This window comes from Erpetoichthys calabaricus, chromosome 1 (genome assembly GCF_900747795.2).
Source record: "Erpetoichthys calabaricus chromosome 1, fErpCal1.3, whole genome shotgun sequence".
Taxonomy (NCBI): Eukaryota; Metazoa; Chordata; class Cladistia; order Polypteriformes; family Polypteridae; genus Erpetoichthys; species Erpetoichthys calabaricus.
The window spans coordinates 314083509-314104598 of NC_041394.2; the positions used below are offsets into that span (position 1 = coordinate 314083509).

Here is a 21090-nt window from a genome sequence, read left to right on the forward strand (position 1 = left end):
TACAGATTTCCGTTTTCGTCTTCTGTTTTTGATCAACAGCCTTAAGAAGCTCCATCTTCATTTTAAGCGAAATAGCAGTTTGCTTTCCCCCTGAGCTCTTTGCCATTGTGCTTGTAATAAAATTCTTCTAAAATAGAAAAAAAAACGCGAACCAAACTCACTGATTTTTACTCACACTGCGATGTACTCGTCACCGAATTCCAAAGCCAACTGATGAGATATGAGATGTTTTTGTGTGGCGCTTGTAGGGATGGAGGGTGAAAGTAGCTTAGATAAACAAAATTGTCTCGTGTCCCAGGCTATTCCGAGGGTATTTCAAAGCCAAGTTAGCCTCCTTTATACGAAACATGTGAAACCACGTCTTTCATTTCACACCCCTCTTAAATCTCGCCTGCGCGGCTGGTGTTTTCCATATTTTATTCATTCCCAGAAGGGAAATCTTTTCGTGTTAAGCGATTTTCATTTCGTGTTAAGAGAAAAAAATGCATGAAAATACATAGTAGTTTGTCGGGACCATTGTATTATTTCGTGTTAACCGATATTTCGTCTTAAGCGTTTTCGCGTTAAACGTATTTCACTGTAATTTGTATTCATCTGCACTATAAAAAGGCGTGCTTACGAGATTTGATTGTGGTTGGATCACAGAAACGAGCATTGCTTGTGAAGAGTATATACAGTGTGTGTGTGTGTGTATATATATATATATATATATATATATATATATATATATATATATACTGTATGTGTGTGTGTGTGTGTGTGTATATATATATATATATATATATATATATATATATATATATATATAATATGTGTATATGTGTGTGTGTATGCTGTGGAAGATTGTGGGTTCGCTTCCCGGTTCTCCTCCCTGTGTGGATAGCGCTTTGAGTACTGAGAAAAGCGCTATATAAATGTAATGAATTATTATTATTATATATAATATATATATATATATATATATATATATATATATATATATATATATATATATATATATATATATATACATACTGTATATATTATCTATCTATTATAAAAAAAAAAATCTTGGAAGGGTGACGAGACACGATCTTCTCGGAAGACAATTTGACATCCTACGAGAGACACTTTAACGTCACGACAGTGAGACAACATTTAAAACAAGTTCACGGACATCAAACATAGCAGTTGTTGGAATGCTTTTGGCAGACACGCTTCATGTGCTCCCAGCTCTTAAAACGACGACAAGCAACAAGCAGAAGATGCAGCTCGCCAGCAGCAGCAAGCTAGCAGATGATCCGACTGCTACTCCTTAGCGTGCGTTCAGGTCCCCCCCCATCCCCCTTCACAACGCGAGCGGCAGAGACGTGAAGTGGCAAAAGGACAGCTGCTGTACAGGCTTTTAAATGATCGACGTGCAGCACGGTAAGCAGAATACGCAGCTCGCCAGCAGCAGCAACAAGCCAGAAGATGATCCAACTGCTTCTCCTTAGCATGCATTCAGCCGTCCCCCCCTTCACAATGCGAGCAGAGTTATACGTTTAACCACGCCCGGGGCCAGAAATAAAGGACAAGTACAGTATGGTTTTTACTAAAGTTTTAAAGTAAAAGTGAAAATAATGCATATGTAACAATTCCCATGAAAATAACAATCTCTTTAAATTGTATATGGTATACCAAATCCGGGTGTGGGCAAAGCCCCCTAGTACGTACATACATTATATATATATATATATATATATATATATATATATATATATATACATAAACATTACACAGAGTACACAGCATGTGTTTTTGCCCTAATTGGGGCTCATCAGGTGTATGCGCTTTTTGCTTTCCCCATATGGGGATTGAACCTCGGACGTCAGCGCCTCAGGTGAAGCCACGGCAGTTGGTTCGCTTACTTGATATATAGATGGATAGATAATACACACACACACTAAAACACAGTGGTGCGTGAAACTTAGTGAACCCTTCAGAATTTTCTATATTCTTGCATAAATAGGACAATATATCAGATTTGCACTCATCCTAAAAGTAAATATTTAGGACCCACCTAAACAAATGAGACAAAAATATTATACTTTTCATTTATTTATTGAGGAAGTTCACCCATTTATTACATATCTGTGGGTGTCAAAAGTCTGTGAACCAAGCAGGTGATTTGAAGGTGAGACTAGAGTCCGGTGTTATCAATCAATGTGATGACAGTCAGGTGTGAATGGGCTCTCTATTTATATTAAAAGAACAGGGTTCTTTCAAGGGCTTCATCTTCAAACATGTTTGTGCAGTATCAGTGTACCATGCCATGGACAAAGGATGTTTCAGAGGACCTCAGGAAAAGAATTGTCGATGCTCATCGGGTTGGGAAAGGCTTAAAAACCATCTCTAAGAGTTTGAACTGCATCGATCCATAGAATGCTGAACAACAGTGGTGTGCATTGCAAGGAGAAAGCCACTGCTTTCCAAAAAAAAAAAAAAGCAATGCTTCCCATCTACAGTTTGCTGAAGAGCGTGTGGACAAGCCTGAAAGGCATTAGAGCAGTGTTTCCCAAACTCGGTCCTGGTGAACCCCTGTGGCTACAGGTTTTTGTTCCAACCAGCTTCTGTTTTTAATTGAACTTCTGGGCTAATTAAGTGAACTGATATTTCCCAAGTTCTGTGTTTAGGGAACGATATAGAAATTAGAAAACTAAGTTTGCTAAAAAAAAAAAAAAAAATTAAAATGTACCAAGCAGTTATATAGGAATAATGTATTTTTTTTCTTTTTAACAGTATTTTCATCTTGATTTTCCTAGGTGTTCTAATATTTTAATTAATCCATTATTTACTCATTAGTGGGTCGGCTGCTGAAGTACTTGCAGCCTTTGATTATTCAGTGTTGTTTGCCTGGGTGTCTGATCTGCTCATTTTAAATTGTCATTATTAAGATACAACAAAGGGGGAAAAACTGCACAGAGAAAGGGCAAAGTATAATGAAAGCAACAAAAGAGAGTTGCGCATTTAAATCTGTAGCAAAAGCAGAAATATTTCTAAATGTCTTATAAATGTAAAAATCATGCTGCTGTGCTTTTCTGAATGTTGAATAAAAGAAAAAAAAATACCAGCTAATTAAATGAGATCAGTGCTATCGGGTGTTGTCACTTATTAGGGATCCGGTTGGAACAAAAACCTGCAGCCACAGGGGTTCACCAGGACAGAGTTTGGGAAACACTGTATTAGAGTAATGTTTTATGGACAGATGAGACCAAAACAGAACTATTTGGTTCAAATGAGAAGCGTTGTGTTTGGAGAAAGAAAAACACTGCATTCTAGCATGAGAACCTCATCCCATCTGTGAAACATGGTGGCAGCAGTATCATGCTTCGGGCCTATTTTGCTGTGTCTGGACCAGGAGAGTTTACCATTGTGGATGGAAAATTAATTCTGAGTTATACCAGGGAATTTCTTAAGGAAAATGTTAGGACATCTGTCCATGGACTACATCTCAAGAGAAACTGGGTCATGCAGCAAGACAACAACCTCAAGCACGAAAGTCATTCTACCAAATAAAACAAAGGTTTTGGAATGGCCAAGTGAAAGTCCTGACCTTAACCCAATAGAAATGTTGTGGAAGTACATGAAGCTTGCAGTTCATATGAGAAAACCCAGCAACATCCCTGAGTTGAGGCAATTCTGTATAGAGGAATGGGCTAAAATTTCTCCAAGGCGATGTGCAGGACTGATCAAGATCTACCAGAAACAGTTATTTGCAGTTATTGCTGCAAAAAGGGGTGTCAAACCAAATACTAAAACAAAGATAACATACTTCAGTCACTCAGTTTTGTAACATTGGACCATTTTCCTTAATAATTAGATGACCAAGTACAATATTTTTGTCTTGTTTGTTCAATTGTGTTATCTTCACCTACTTTTAGGACGTGTGAAGTGTGTAGATCTGACGATGTACTGGGTACCATTTATTAAGGAATATGGACAATTCTGACAGGTTTACTAACTTTCAAGCACCACTGTGTATATGTGTGTGTATATACTGTATGTGTGTATATGTATATATTATGGCTGTGTGGTGTACCACTAACAAAAAAATAGCATTGAAAAAACATATTTTTTAAAATGGTACCAGTAGTTCCATACTTTCTGTACTGGAAGTAAATGGTAGGTTTAAAATACTGTGTGCTTAGGTCTTCATTCTTCCATTCTTTGACACACCAGCGATTCAATGGGGGACTTCCCCCACCTAACAAAATTGTGTGTGTGTATGTATATATGTGTACACACACAAAATTCGTATATTGTGACGACTAGGGGGTGATGCAGCACCCCAAATCTCGGACACAAGTCCTGGTTTAAATAAACGGTTTATTAGAGATGATGAGTATATTGGGAGAAGGATGTTAAGGATAGAGCTACCAGGAAAAAGGAAAAGAGGAAGGCCTAAGAGGAGGTTTATGGATGTGGTGAGAGAGGACATGCAAGTGGTGGGTGTGACAGAGCAAGATGCAAAGGACAGGAAGATATGGAAGAAGATGATCCACAGTGGCAACCCCTAACGGGAGCAGCTGAAAGAAAAAGAAAATTAGCACAAATACCTTTCTACAAGGCTTGTCCTCATCCACCCAACTCTGACTTGCCTGTATGGGGTCACACAGGTTATATTATCTTGTAATGCACAAGCTAAATTGTCTGTGCAACCAGAAATTTCACAGATGGCCCAGCATTGCATAAAATAGTTGGGCTGTTAAGATTAAATGCAGATGCAAGAATGTTTTTTATTAACAGCAACAATATCAAGTAGCCATTGACAGGTTGGTGTGGTGATTAGAAATTACCAAATCAATAAGAAGGAAAGAAATTTTACAAAATGAAAGTTGTCTCATAGTTCCAGAGACATTCTGTCTGCATGGAGTTTGCACGCTGTACTTCAAATTAGTGAACAAATGTCATTCAATGCCTGTGGTGCTTACATTACACAGTTTAGACGTGTCCTGCATTTTTACATACACATTCAGCACATGTAGAATGTATGCACTGTGACAAAGTGAGAGTATACCCCCTAATGTGGACAGGCATAAATATTGATGCACCCCCGTGTTTTTTCTGTTGATGCTTTTCAGTTCTCAATAATTTAGAAGCAGTGCTCATTTTCTAGGTATGGTAAGTACAGCATGGTACAGAAATGGAAAATTTCAAGTTCTCACTGTATCACAGACCTTTTGCTTCAAGTTGCATGATTTACTAAAATGTCATAATCAAGCTATATCAATAAGCAAAAACTGTAATTTTAACTGTATTTAACATATGAAGGTGGTCTGCATCCAATATCAAAAAAGTTGTTCAGGATACTGTCCAACTCGGGTGTTAATGTTTGGTTCCACAGAGCATTACTGGCTACTGTTGCTTTTTGAAACTAATCTGTTCCTGAAAACCGCCCATCTTTTGTAAGGTGTGTTTTTGTAATGCCCATACCTAATTGCCATTAGTATAAATGGAAGCATTTTTAAACATACCCTGGCCACAAAAATGACTCCTATTTTTGTTCAAATATCTCCAAAATACACAAAGGTTGACAGAATTTGTTTAACAATAACATTAGTCATCAAAAGAAACCCTACTAAGACATTGCATTTCTTTGAATACTGTTGTTACTTCTCGATCAAAGGAATGGCGTTGCAGTTCAAACTCCTACGCTTTGGCAAGCTGCTGTAAGGACAATCTCTGAACGCAGTATCAGCTCTGAAAATGAGATCTTTGACTGTAATTGTGCATTACCATTATCTAGCCCTGCCCCAAACCTCCAGCTGCCCACCGTTCAGTGAGGTGTGCTTAGAATAACTGTGAAGGTGATTAGATGTTAGAGCTGGAGGTGCATGTTTGAAATTTGTCCCTAACTCAGTCTTCGTATACATAATAATTCAACTTAATTGTGGTTTGTAAAATGAAAAATTGCATTAAGACCTTCATTGTGTATTTAAACTTTTGTAAAACCATTAAATCGCAATGTTAGAGAAGCTTGTGCTTGATGTGTGACATCACAGTAGTTGAGAACCACTGTTATGGATGGTAGTATTTACTGTATGGAAAGCTTGTCATGCCTTATAAATATCTGAACTGATTTTCCAGTCAAGTGCACAAAAGGTAATTTTGTCTTATTTTCTTTTTCTTCCAGCCAGAATATGCCAACACTGCAGTCCTACACCAGCTGCGAAGAGACCAAGTTCTAGAGACCTGTCGTGTCTACAGTGCCACAAGCCGCAAACGCCGTGTCTTGACTCCAGGAGATCTGAAACACTTGGTTGTAGATGAAGATCATGAAATGATTTATTGTTATGTTCCCAAAGTTGCTTGCACCAACTGGAAAAGAGTGATGATGGTATTAACAGGCAGGGGCAAGTACAGTGACCCCATGGGTATTCCTCCCAATGAAGCTCATATCCCTTCCAACCTGAAAACCCTCAATCAGTACAGCATCCCAGAAATTAATCACCGCTTGAAAAGTTACCTCAAGTTCCTTTTTGTTCGTGAACCCTTTGAGAGGCTGGTGTCTGCTTACCGAAACAAGTTTACCCGCAAATACAACACATCTTTTCATAAACGGTTTGGCACCAAAATTGTACGACGACAGCGCAAGAATGCCACGCAGGAGGCACTGCATAGTGGCAGTGATGTCAAGTTTGAAGAGTTTGTGGGCTACCTCACTGACCCTTCCACCCAGAGGGAGGAACCCTTTAATGAGCACTGGCAAACTGTCTACTCTCTGTGCCACCCTTGCCACATTCACTATGACCTGGTGGGCAAGTATGAAACATTAGAGGAGGACTCTAATTATATTCTCTGGCTGGCCGGGGTCAGCGACTACCTTCGTTTTCCTACTTATGCCAAGTCTACCCGAACCACAGATGAAATGACGGCAGAATTCTTCCAAAATATAAGCTCTCAACAACAGATGCAGCTTTTTGAACTGTACAAGCTCGACTTCTTGATGTTCAACTACTCCACACCGAGCTACCTGAAAATGGAATGAAGACTTGAGGACCTGATCATGCTTGAAATTCCCATGCTGCCAAACAGAGGCTGGGGTTTTGGTAACCATATTTTCAACTTTAGTGGCTTTATGGCCCTGTGCTTGAATAAGAAGTTGTTTGGGTTCTGCTTTAATATCCCTTCTAATGTCTTTGGGATATATCATTTTTAAAGAACCTTTGTCACTTGAAACCTCAGATCATTACATGATTTCTCTTATTAAGTGTAACTACCTAGAAGAGAGAACTCACAGGCCAGACCAGCCTTGTATCTTCTCTTTGTCATAGGTAAGAATAATGTTGGCCTCAGCTCTGTCAGGTGAAATACCATACAGGAGAATACCCCAGCCATGAAAACACAGAATTTAAGAAAATAAAGGGTAGAAAATAAAGGTTTGCATCGTGAATTCCAACTCTTCAGTATCTGAAAAATGAAACCAAAGACCATATAATCTGTAGTCTTACCATTGCATTAGAGCACTCCTTAAAATGAGAGAGGAAAAGTGAAAGAGATGGCTCATGGGGGATGAAGATTAAAATCCTATAACTATCTGAAGTAGTTCTGCTATTGCTCGGGCGCGCTAAATGAAACATCTCACAGGCCTGACCTTTTTATTTTTCAATTAAGTTGAAAACAAAGCCCTGTGAAGAGATGTTCCGATTATCATGGCGTTACTAAGGATGTTTAAAGACCTAGAAATCTTTGACCTGACATTTGTAATTATATGTGAGGAACCCAAGCTGAGAGATATCGGGGTCTATAGAGTTATCTCATTTCACTGAAAATGGTAACAGATGATATTGAATTGCAAGCAGGCCTAAATAAAGCACCTTAAATTTGGCAGCTGGGATGCACATCTGCCTTTGTGATGCAGTACCTTGCAGGAAAGTTGCTTATGCTGCACAAACCATTGCTGTCGACTGGATGCATATTGAGGAACCTGGTGCGCCAAAAATGAACTTGAAAGACTCGCACTACCATGGCAGTTTTGAGAGACATTCAAGGGGGTTGAACCTATTCTTGCTCACAATATAAAAACAATTCCCCATTTTTTTGTTTGTTTTTGGTCTCAAGAGAAGACTCGGATGTTTTCTTTTATGCATTATAATTTTATTTTCTGCTTTTATGTTTTTCAAAAATTTGTTCATAAGGAAATTCATCTAATGGAAAATGCTCCAGTGAGGACCTTTCACAGGAGGTGACAGATTTGAACCCCTACTTTTATGATTACAAGACTTTGTTTTTTTTTTTGGAAATGGATGATTTTTATTCATATAAATAAGGATGCTGCGAGCAGCATGATCAAAATTATTTAAATGACTATGGGAAAGGATGGATTGCTTTTTTGTTACAATTTTGGGAACTGATAGGGTCGATTTTGATTTTTTTTTCTTCCTTTTGTTTTCTGTTACATCCTCTTGAGTGTGCGATAATTAAGTGTTATTTATTTTTTTGTGAAAAACTGGGACGTATTTCATTGAACGTTCTGCCACCAAAATGCCACCATGGCCTCATCAGAGTGCAAACCATTTTTTTGGTAAAAACATAAACGCTACGGCCTCTGCTGCTTACACCAAACTCCAAAATGGTTATGGCATATTGATACATATTCAGTTTTGACTCCTTATCGCTGGATGCCAGAAGTTCATAGCAGGCTGTTTTGTCTTGAAACCCATTGTTCCAGAAGACATTATAAGGGTTAAACCAAAATTGTAAAATGTTTAATACCCTCTAGAGAAGTTTGTTGCAAATCAAATGAAGCACTCAATACTTGCCTGTATGCGTTGGTTTACAAAGTATGTGATGAAAGAAAGAATGGGGAATATGAGCATTGATCAATCTTTATTTAATGCAGTGTGATTAACAACATGCGCCGTTAGATGGTAGCAAAAAGCGCAAACAATCAGCCGTAAACTGTCCAAAAGAAACATTACTATAAAACATCCATCCATCCATTTTCCCACCCCCATCATCTTGAGCACGGTTGCATCAGGTAAGCTACATAAAACAAGAGAATATGGGGACATGGTTCGAAAACATAAGGGAAAGTTTAGCACAAATGTTAAGTTTTATTTCATGCAAAAATCCATTGACATATGGAATAAATTACCAAGTAGTGCGGTGGAGAGTAGGACTTTAGAAACCTTAAAATCTCAAGTTGATGATCCTTTGGACATTCTAGGTGAATACGCTGGAGGGGCTTGTTGAGCTGAATGACCTGTTCTCATCACATTATTCTGCTGTTCTAAAAAGACGAAATAATAAAAAAAAAAAAAAAAAACATGATAGGAGGAGGGCGAAAACATGTGACAGATTGTGCCCACTGTAGGGGTTAACAGCCAAAATAACAAGGAGCTTACCACCGGATCACTTGGAGAGCCTATAAAGTGAAATATCAGCCGAGGTTCATTTATCCACCAATTTTCTGTCCTGGAAACTGTCGGCAAGGCAGGTTGTCAGTCTATTGCAGGACATACTTGCTCACACTATTGTAATAAACATGGCAAGTGGTTTGCTTTCATGAACACCTTCAGTGTTACACATTCTGGTAGATGATGACGTCCTCACAGGTGGTGCAGTGGTAGTGCTGCTGCTTTTCAGTAAGGAGACTGTGGAAGATTGTGGGTTTGCTTCCCGGTTCCTCCCTGTGTGGATAGCGCTTTGAGTACTGAGAAAAGCGCTATATAAATGTAATGAATTATTATTATTATAATCAGGTTTCTGTTCGCAGGACAGCGTGAAAGCTGGACAGTCCAGAACTGCCATTCAGTTTAGCCCTTGAAATCATAATGGAGGCAACTATGATTTGACATTTTTTTATATTGGATTAAAAAGCCCAGGAATTTAAGTAATGAATTTTTTTTGTCTGTGCACTTTTGTTAGTGAGGAAAGAAGGGTTTTCTTTTTTTCTAGTAATGAGTTATTTTCAGTTCATTTTTATGGCTTTCCTGCTTTATGATATCAGAGGCCAAGTGTAAAGCTGACTGGCTGAACGTGAATGATTTGTGATTTGCCCCATGAACAACCGCCATCTGCCGATATCAGATTTACCTCCATGTTCGAACTCAAAAATGTGCTGTCAAGTCACACACCCATTATTAGACAAAACCTGTCCTGAGGTAAAGGTCAACACGTACTGCAAATTGAATGAAATGACATGCCCAAATGTATGTTTGTGACCAAAAAAAAAACGGTTTAGGTGGGCAAACAATCTTCATTTATTGAACAAATGTGTGTGCCAGCCTCAGCCAAAATCCTCTTCCTGCCCTATCAGCTCTCACCACTCACTCATAATTTGCCAATGCAGAATTGCTAATCAGCTTAGCACACAAATCTTTCAGACATGGCAGTTGAAACCCATGTGAGTACAGCGTGAGAGTGCAAAGTTTACACAAACAGTAAACTGAGGTGAGGACCAAACACTAGTTCCTGTGTTAAGATTTATTTAAGCTGTGCAAATCTCATTTGCAAGACTGGGTTAGTAAAATGACCAATGCTGTTTCCTAGGCTTCAATATTCTTAATAATAATAATTCCTTATATTTATATAGCAGTTTTCTCACTACTCAAAGCACTTTACAGGGTGAATGAGGAGCGTCTTCAAAATGTGCAGCATCCACCTGGATAATGTGACAGCAGCCATTTTGTGTTTGTATGCTCACCATACATTAACTGTTAGGTGGTGAAGGGGTGAAAGAGAGTTAGAAGAAGGGGATAATTTGGGGTCCAGAATGGCACACCTGTGAGGGGCAGTTTAGCCAGAACATTGGGATGAGCGCTACCCTTGCTGAAGGATGCCCAGGTATCTTTAATGACCACAGAGAGTCAGGACCTCAGTTTTACATCTCATCCGAGTGGCAGCACCGTTCTTAAAACACATTGTCCCCATCACTGCACTGGGTGATTTGGGCCCACATTCAGACTTGTGGATAAGCACCCCCTACTGGCCTCACCAACACCTCTTCGAGCAGCAACCTAAGATTTTCCTAATTGGTCTCCCATTCAAGACAAGCTTATCTTCAGGTGGATGACCTCTTCTGAGGTGGATGTGGTATGGCTGCTCATTCTTATTATTAAGTGCAGTTAATCCTGGTGCTTATCAACTGCTAACGCAGCTCAACCCAAATTATCCAAATGAATATTTTGAATAAGACGTGTAAGCTGAAACATGAAGATGAAAAAAAAAAAAAAAACAGTAAATTTCCAGTGGTGCAACTTTCATATAACAAGAAATGAAACAATTTAGACAATACTGCATCTGAGATTATTAGTCTCCCAGAATTATTTAGGAGTAGCTTTTGTATTCATGTTTCCAACTGTTATGTCTTTATCTTGCATAAATAGAGCATACCTTGGACTTCACCCAGACAAGGTGCTGCAAATTCGTCCAAGCAAAGTGCTAGTTCACTGTTCACAAAACATCTACAATGAACCTTTTCCTGGTTTGTCAACAGAAGGTGAAAGCTGGTGCTCATTATCAAGGGTGCTTTCATTTTTACTGCCAAATCATGGGCCGTGAAACTGGAATTAAGTCAAGAAAAGCACAGAAGCGTGTGCCACTTGGTGCTGTGCTGATGAAAGGGGCTAATGGGCTTTGCTACTGGAGCTGTGATAAGAAAACTACTGGTGCAGTCGATCTAAAAACACAATGAGAGTATGTTACAGTACATTTGCTTCACTTTTAAAAGTTTCTCATTTAAATTGGCCTTTTTATTTTGAAAGCGTTTCTTTATCTGTGTTATCTAGAAATGAGCCGTGGTGGTATTATGAGGTCAGGTTCCAATTTATTATGATGTGTACATATTACGATGAAATTCATATTTGTGAGATTCCGCTGAATGGTGACAGTGCTGCAATACCAACAAAAGACGCATACAAAGTAGCATATAAGCTTGTGTGGCAGGGCTTCTTGCTTTTTCTTTTTAAGCCTTCATGTTATCTCTCTTCATGCTGTCTGTGAAGTGCTTTTTCATGGATGGACTTGAAAAATGAATTTGGTTTTGGAGTTTTCATTGTAAAATGTATAATGAGATTCTACTGAATAGTTTTTGACTAAATTATAATTCCAGCTTAACCACACTACATACAAAAAAAGATAATTTCTGCTTTGTTTGCAGAAATACAGTACGGTAATAAAGAAAAATGTGATTATGTTTTAAAATATCTACACAAAATTACAAAACATGTGGCATGGTGAAATGACAGCTTGAAAACTAACAAGCGTACCAAAGCCAATAAAGTGAAACGACTGTCTCCACAGGACGTCCCACACATAGTCATTTTAATCTCTGAGGGGGTTAAATAAGCCACTGTGCGGAAGAAGAAATAAAGCTCTTTTCTGTGGGGACCCTTTATTGAAAAGAAAAGCTGCGTCAAGCCATAGTGGATTGCAATCTTAACCCACACTTTAAAACCAGAAAACTTGTTTAACCTTGATTCTGCCCATGGGATGGCGGCAGGGTGCCAAAGTGCCTGTTATTTTTGGTAGTGTCTCTTTATTCTTTAAACAGCTGTTTACTGAACTGGCTGCCCTGTGGCCTTCATTAACTAAGAGTGATGATGCACACTGTCTCACCCAGAAGTGCCCCTTCTCTGCCGCTGTGCAGGTGTAACCATTGTTGGCTTCATCTACAGGCTCCAGCCACACGTCCATATTCATACCAGCCCATTATTTGAAATGCAAAAGTGACCAGCGTGCTAAGCTGTTAAACTTGCATTGTTGTGAGCAGTTTGTTTAACGACTCACGACAAGTGCAAAGTGGCAACTAAACTCTACCTGAGTTCCAGTCATTTATAATGGACTCTCGTTCGAATGGACAAGCCATGGAGGTCACCTCATATCTAATGACGTATTGTTTGGAGTGTACTGGGGGGGTGTCAGTAACAACTAATAGGCACTTTATTATTGCAAGGGTTACAAAATGATCTAAATCTCAATGACAGTGTTGCCCCTCATCTTCACCTGGTAACAGTGTAAGGTATTCTTTACTGTCTTCCTTCAGTGCGATCTTCCAAGTATTTTTTGTTGGTTTCCCATCATTTTAAAAACAAATCATCTACTTGTAGTTGGAAGTATTTGCAAGGCAATTGGGAAGAATTTGAATTTAGCATCACTTGTAGTAGCCAATGGTCTTACAAAGTAGATGCTTGTAGACTGCAGTGCCCTCCTTTTGAGATCCATCCATTTTCCAACCTGCTGAATTCAAACACATGGTCATGGGGGTTTGCTGGAGCCAATCCCAGCCAACACAGGGCACAAGGCAGGAACCAATCCAGGGCAGGGCGCCAACCCACTGCAGTCCTTTTGAGATTTTCTCCAAAATTCCAAGACTCCCATTTCCTCGTTCCATTTCATAAACTGGTCTGTCCAACAGAGGATCACAGGGAGCGACGTCTCAGCCAGGGAACGCTGGCAGAAAGTGAGAACCATCCCTAGAAGGAGCTTCAGTCCATCTCGGGGCACACATATGCAGACAACCTCACGTTCCAGTTCAGAGTTACGGATCAATATGTTACCTGCATGTGGGATAAAAATAGGAATAGATAGTGAAAAAAAGCAACAAAATAGAAAAAGGAAAGGAAGAACATCAATCATACAGACAGTGACCAGGTCAAAAATTGTGTAGAGGCAGCAGCAACAACCACTGTGCCACTTTACTGTATCTATTACCCATTTACTCTTCTGTAACAAGACCTTGATTTACACTTCTTTGGGAATCCATAACACTTACAAAAAACCAGTAGAGTGTTTACAGAGATGAATAATGTAACAGAACTTTACTTTGGAGTGGCCTGAGGTGGTTTAACTGAGACTTGTTTCTCTTGATATTCCATATTTAGTACTGTATAAGACCTGTGAATCCTTCACATTAACAAGCAATTTTATCATCATGTCAATATGTCACACTGCACAGAGATAAATAACTAATCTGCTGATGTTTTATAAGTGTCAAGAAGACCCAAAGAAGCCTTTGTTAAGATCTTGTTACATAACAGTCAAGAAGTAATAGATGCATTTTTGCAGTACCTAAAGTGTTACCTTACTGTTTTACTTAAAAATGGCAATGCAACCCGAAACCTATCCTTTTTATTAATTTGTTTAAGAGATGACCTGAGGATTGTATGATCAGCACCACCTACTATCAAAAATCCTTTAAGGCCCATCTCTACTATCCATCCATCCATCCATTTTCCAACCCGCTGAATCCGAACACAGGGTCACGGGGGTCTGCTGGAGCCAATCCCAGCCAACACAGGGCACAAGGCAGGGAACCAATCCCGGGCAGGGTGCCAACCCACCGCAGGACACACACAAACACACCCACTCACCAAGCACACACTAGGGCCAATTTAAAATCGCCAATCCACCTAACCTGCATGTCTTTGGACTGTGGGAGGAAACCGGAGCACCCGGAGGAAACCCACGCAGACACGGGGAGAACATGCAAACTCCACGCAGGGAGGACCCGGGAAGCGAACCCAGGTCCCCAGATCTCCCAACTGCGAGGCAGCAGCGCTACCCACTGCGCCACCGTGCCGCCCCCATCTCTACTACTGTCCTCAAAACTGAAAATATGATTTAGTGGAGCTTAGCTAGCACTTCTTTTTCATTATTTGTTTGTTGCCTATTGTTCACATTAGAAACATTTTCATTAATGAAATGTAAGAGTTCTCGGAATTTTGAAGGGTAAAGACAGTCTGTGCTACTTGTCCCTTTCATTAAGGATACTTAAAATCACCACAGAACTTGTACACAGTATCAGGTGACTCAGCCTTGAAACAGGCATTACCTGGTAATGCTTGAGAATGCTGCTCCAGCATAAGCTAGTGATGATAATCTGGTGGCCATAGTAGGCAACTCGGAATATTTGAGGGTGTTTGTCTATGCGGTTTTAGCCGTATGGTATTAAACTAAACTTCCAAAGGTGATTTGGCCGCATCAGGTGTGTAAACATCAATGCAGGAATGCATTACGCTAATAGGGATGGATTGTACTCCTACATCATTTACATTCCTACATTCACCATGTAAATAGGATGACAGGTTTTGAAAAAAAAATATTTATTTATTCGTGGAAAAGGAAATAACGGTTTACAAAGTGTTGTTTAACAGCTGTTTGTACACACAACACAAACAAACAAAAAAAATCAACTTTTAGCATTTTACTCATCTTTGGTCTTCCAACATGAAGTGAAGAAGTTGTACTTCCTTGACACAGAATTAGGGGCTGAATAGTTGAAAGTTTTCCTTATGCAGGAGCGGGATCTTTTTCACAAGTACACACCCATACTCAAAGTGATTTTATGTAGCACCATTCATATCAAATCCCATTGAAAACATTGAGTGTTCCGTTTGTTCTCTTATTTCGCCCACCCATGTCTACCCATACAGTATAAGTCATTGATGTGTGCAAGAATGTCCTGGCATTCGGATACAGCAAAGTATCATCAGATCTGTGGGAGCTGCACATCACAAAATGTTTTCATGTGTATGAAAAAAAAAAACATTTGACATGACGATAATGGAAAAATGAGCAGCAAAATGGATCAAATGCATAAATCTAATGGAAATGGAAGTTATGGCCTGTTGAGATGTGGAAACAAATTTGTATTCCTTCTAAATGGGTGTCCTTGTTTTGTTTTTGTTTTTTTGGTTTTCATAATCTAATTTTAATCCGATTATTTCCTGACTAATATGAGGAAGACTGTAGTGTGTAAATATGTATTTATTATTTATTTGGCAAATTGCTCCATTAATGCCGTGTTTTCCTCCTGTGTTGAAATGGGTTCACTTTATCAAATATGATAGAAAAAATATGAATTCTTAGTACAGCAACTGATTTCTGGCTCAGCCATTGCTCATCCAACACAAATGTTTGCCTTGTATTGTACCATTTTTGGTTTACTGCTGCATGTCCTACTGTTTTACCCAAATCAGTCAAAGGAGTAAGTATGACAGAGGTGTGGAGTAGGCAGCCACACCTCAAGTTAAGAAGAGTGAAAACAGACTATAAGTAGGGTAGGTGATGTGTAGGTATACATTGTCTCTCAACTGACAAAACAGGCTTGACAGTAAATTTATGAAAACAATAAGAATGAGAACAGGCCTTTCAGTCCAACACAGTTAATCAATTTCTATTCACCTGCCTCTTGCATTAGAATATTTGACCAATGTTGAACTCGCCCAGCAATGTTGAACTCCGAAATCATTGCTGCTGCTGCAGTGCTATTAACTAAATAACATATTCAACATGGGGGACAGCTTAAAAGGTGTTATATAAAGCAAGGATTGTGAGCATTGATCCATTCTCCATCTCACTCAGCCCAGCTCAGGGTAGCTAGGAACATGAAGTTTATTCTGGTGGAAACTGAGCCAAACTAATCTTTAACTGGGAGGTAGTGCACACCAGTACTTCCAGTCTGTCACAAGGGCACCCATTTCTGAGGTGCTGTAGTTGGTGTGTTGGACACCTGCCGAAAACATCAGACCTATATAATGGCAAACTTGGAATGACATTCTAAACCGGACCTGCAGCATACCACATCAGTACAAGGAGATGATAGTTGAATGGTCTTGTGGACCCGACAGACTGGTGATCCAAGCTAACCATGAACACATGCACTCAAAACATAAATTGATTTGTGGATTTTGCATATGGATTGGGTAATTCATTTGATTTTGTAACAGTGGTGGTCAGCATTGGCACATGAAAAGTTCATACTTGGTGATCCGTTCAAGATATGAGACAGTAGACCCTGTGCCTTGTAAAATCCAGAGAATACACTTTTGCGGTTGTGTACAGAATGATTTGCACCAATTTGAAATAAAACAAAAAACTATACTAAATATGTCTGTGCTTTGCTTTCTTTCCACAACGTGTTTTCTGCTTTATTACTGTAACAAGTGTACACATCTCTCTATTATTAAAAAAAAAAAAAAAAATCTTGGAAGGAGATGAGACGTGATTTTCTCGGAGACTCTTTAACATCCCGCGAGACAAGGCAGTGAGACAAAAGGACAGCTGCTGTACAGGCTTTTAAATGTTCAAAGCTCTGCACGACATGCAGATGATCGAACAAAGAGGAGGTAAAAAAAAATGTATTTGTTTACCATTGTATATCACCATTTAAGAGGGGGTTTTGGAGAAGTGACTGCATCTCCTTAGCATGCGTTGAGCCCCCCTCTTCACAACGCGAGCAGCAGAGACGCGAAGTGGCTGGTGCATAGCGTGCCTTGGTGGGTGGCTAGCAAAGCGAGCAGGAGGCAAAGCCCCCTAGTACATAAAAATACAAATTAGGTTAGCACAACAATCATGACAATATAGGCCCATTTAACGTTATAATTGTGAAGAGGTCAGATAACAATGGGGGAAAGGCAAATAAAAACTCCACCTAATAACATTTCTAGAGAAAGTCGACCCTTAGGAATGTCCACAGTTGTTCATAATACAAAGTCAACTAAAGTCACAGTTCTAGTTATTATACTTCTGGATCTTTGTGTGTTTACTTTCTATTCTAGATAGATACTTTATTAATCCCAAAGGGAAATTCACATACTCCAGCAGCAGCATACTGATAAAGAAACAATATTAAATTAAAGAGTGATAAAAATGCAGGTATAACAGACAGTATCCTTGAATAATGTTAATGTGTACTCCCCTGAGTGGAATTGAAGAGTCGCATAGTTTGGGGGAGGAACCATCTCCTCAGTCTGTCAGTGGAGCAGGACAGTGACAGCAGTCTGTCCCTGAAGCTGCTCCTCTGTCTGGAGATGATACTGTTCAGTGGATTCTGTATAAAATGCTAATATTACTTTTTTATAATAATGTATAATAATTTAAAACAATGTAGTTTCTTGTTTTGGATACTTTTCAGGAAGTGACATCATTGGTTTTCTGCTGTAAAATAGAGAAACATCCCAAAAATCCCCATAGTTTATTACAAAAGACAAATTTTGTCAGCAACAGATTCATTTTTGACTCTTCCTCTTGCGTTTTATCTTTGAGGTTTGTTTAATCCCTATCAATAACTGATGATCAATTTTCTACTTTGAATTTCTCACCCATTTTGTTTTCATTTTACAATTGGATATTACTTTATATTGGATCTGATCTCAATATTGCAATAGGGAGCTGACACGCATAATTTGGGAGGCAACAGAGAAAGGAAGCAAATAACTGAGGTTACATAAGATGCTTGAGGAGCCTGAGGTGACCCAAAGCTTTCCTGCTCTCTCTTCTTGTGACTTCTCCTGTCAGGTGCCAGTTGTCCTATTATAATCTGCCTCTCGGCTCTCTGGTTAGCTTTTGTCTGATTCATCTGTTTACTTTGAACAGCTTCTTCTGAAGCTGCTTGCTGTTAAATATATATACAAAATAAAAATTGATTGCTTTAAAATATCAGGGTGGATGGTCTAGATATTGGCCTCCCTGGCCCGCGCACCTCTTTAAGGAAAGGAAGGGCTTGTTCCCTTTTGTTGTAAGGAATGGGGTTCACCTTGAATCAATGAAGCACCTGAAAAGATGGAAATGATCCCCTGCTGAACGACAGGTTCATAGACTTTCTTTTATGTTTCATTATAGAATAGCTGCCCCATATGTCAAGCCCTTAAGTGAATGCCCACTCTTATAATTTGCCGTTCCTGAATAGCCAGACTTCTTATCCCAGGCTCTTCTGTTATTTGTGATGCCGCTGCTCTGTCAAGTTGTCAGCAGATCCCACTTTTTTTTTCTGTTTTTTCTTGTTCTGATTTCATTAACATCAAGTACATTTGAAAGTCAGTAGAACAATAAAGGTGTCAAATACTTCAAAGTGTGTTTATTCTGTGGCAGTCAAAAATATATACATAATGAACTCAAAACCAAAAAAAAAAAAAAAAGAACAATCAGAACAGGTTTCGCAGATTTTTTTTCTCGGTGCCATCAATGTCTTCCTGCCACCAGTTGACAGTTATATTCCAATTAACTAGCCGCAGCGTCAATGTACCATAAAATTATTTTTTTGGCTGTCGACAAAGAATTGGAAAATTCTACATAATGACTTGATGATCTGCAAATGTTTCACCCAGGTGTCATAACTGTTAGTAGAAAAACTGGATGTCTAAAGTCAGCCTGTCTGTTTCCTTGGTGGTGGGACCCATAGCTCATATTAAAACAAAATTAAGCATATGAGAAAAATAAAAAAAAATGAAGGAGATTATAATGTCTTCATCCAGTTACACTGGTGTGACATCGTCAGGAACTGGTCAAAATTGACAGATGATATTTGTGACGTCTTGTAAGTTATATACCCTGGAGACTGGAAGGGGTACAGTTGACAGAAGATCGGAGAAAGCTGCAGAGGAGCTCTACTAGGTTGTTGTCCTTCAAACTGGAGAAGCAAAAGACAAACACCTGAGCTGTGATGCAGCCTTCAAATCAATCCCCGGTGAGTGTTGTCTTTAAATGCATGTGTATGTGTGTGTTTGTATGTATATAATTTATATAGAGATATATATGTATAGTGGGCATAATTTAAAAAATACATGTAACGCACATGCAGAGAGCTCAACCCAGGAATTTGTTTAATTCTAAAAATCTATATTCAAATGATATTTTTTCCATCCATCCATCCATCTATTATCTACTGCTTATCCGAGGTTGGGTCACGGGGGCAGCAGCCTAAGCAGGGAAGCCCAGACCTCCCTCTCCCCTGCCATCTCCTCCAGCTCCTCTGGGAGGCCCCCGAGATGTTCCAAGGTCAGCCGGGAGATATAATCCCTCCAGTGTGTCCTGGGTCTTCCCCGTGGCCTTCTCCCAGTGGGGCATGCCCAGAACACCCCCCCAAGGAGGCGTCCGGGGGCATCCTAACCAGATGCCTGAACCACCTCAACTGACTCCTCTCAATGCAGTGGACCAGCGACTCTACTCTGAGTCTCTCCCGGATAACTGAACTCCTCACCCTATCTCTAAGGGAAAGTCCAGCCACCCTGCGGAGAAAACTCATTTTGGCCGCTTGTATCTGCGATCTTGCTCTTTCAGTCACTACCCAAAGCTCGTGGCCATAGGTGAGGGTAGGAACATAGATTGACTGGTAAATCAACAGCCACGCCTTTTGGCTTAGCTCTCTCTTCACCACGACGGACTGTTGCAGAGCCCTTATTTCTGGGGATGTCGCACCGATCCGTCTGTCAACCTCCCGCTCCATTCTTCCCTCACTCGTGAACAAGACCCCGAGATACTTGAACTCTTCCACTTGAGGCAGCACTCTTCTCCCAACCCAGAGAGAGCATTCCACCTTGTTCCAGCTGAGAACCATAGCCTCGGATTTAGAGGTGCTGATTCTCATCCCCACTGCTTCGCACTCGGCTGCAAACTGCTCCAGTGAGAGCTGGAGGTCACTGTCCAATGAAGCCCACAGAACCACGTCATCCGCAAATAGCAGAGACGAGATTCTGAGGTCACCGAACATGACCCCCTCTGCTCCTTGGCTGCGCCTAGAAATTCTGTCCATATAACTGAACAGAATCGATGACAAAGGGCAGCCCTGGCGGAGTCCAACCTCAACAGGAAACGAGTCCGACTTATTACCAGCAATGTGGACCATTGTTACCATTGCGTAACAACAAGCCTTGTACCCCATACTCTTGAAGCACACCCCACAGGATGCTTCGAGGGATACGGTCGAATGCTTTCTCCAAATCCACAAAACACATGCGGACTGGTTGGGCAAACTCCCATGCCCCCTCCAGGATCCTGGCCAGGGTGTAGAGCTGGTTCAGTGTTCCACGGCCGGGAAGGAATCCACATTGTTCCTCTTGAATCCGAGATTCGACCATCGACCGAACTCTCTTCTCCAGCACCCCTGAATAGACCTTACCGGGGAGGCTGAGGAGTGTGATCCCCCTATAATTGGAGCACATCCTCCGGTCACCCATCTTAAAAAGGGGGACCACCACCCCGGTTTGCCAATCCAGAGGGACTGCCCCTGATATTTTTTCTGTTATCAGAATATTTTCATTCTTGTCACTGTTTTAATAATGTGGGACTCTTGAGTGGGTGGCCAATGAAGTAAAAAATTAACTTCTTGCAAACAAAGTACCCAAC

At 40.0% G+C, this 21090-nt stretch overlaps 1 protein-coding gene across 2 annotated transcripts in view; it reads left to right on the forward strand.

Moving 5' to 3' along the window:
• Positions 1-9781, forward strand: part of chst11 (carbohydrate (chondroitin 4) sulfotransferase 11) — a 284268-nt gene extending 274487 nt beyond the window's left edge. For both annotated transcript variants that reach the window (XM_028817616.2, XM_028817625.2), the window contains exons 3-4: positions 6155-9578; positions 9726-9781. In XM_028817616.2, the coding sequence (XP_028673449.1) occupies positions 6155-7009 (855 nt within the window). In that variant the 3' untranslated portion in view covers positions 7010-9578; positions 9726-9781. The remainder of the gene's footprint in view (positions 1-6154; positions 9579-9725) is intronic.
• The last annotated feature ends 11309 nt before the right edge of the window (positions 9782-21090 follow it).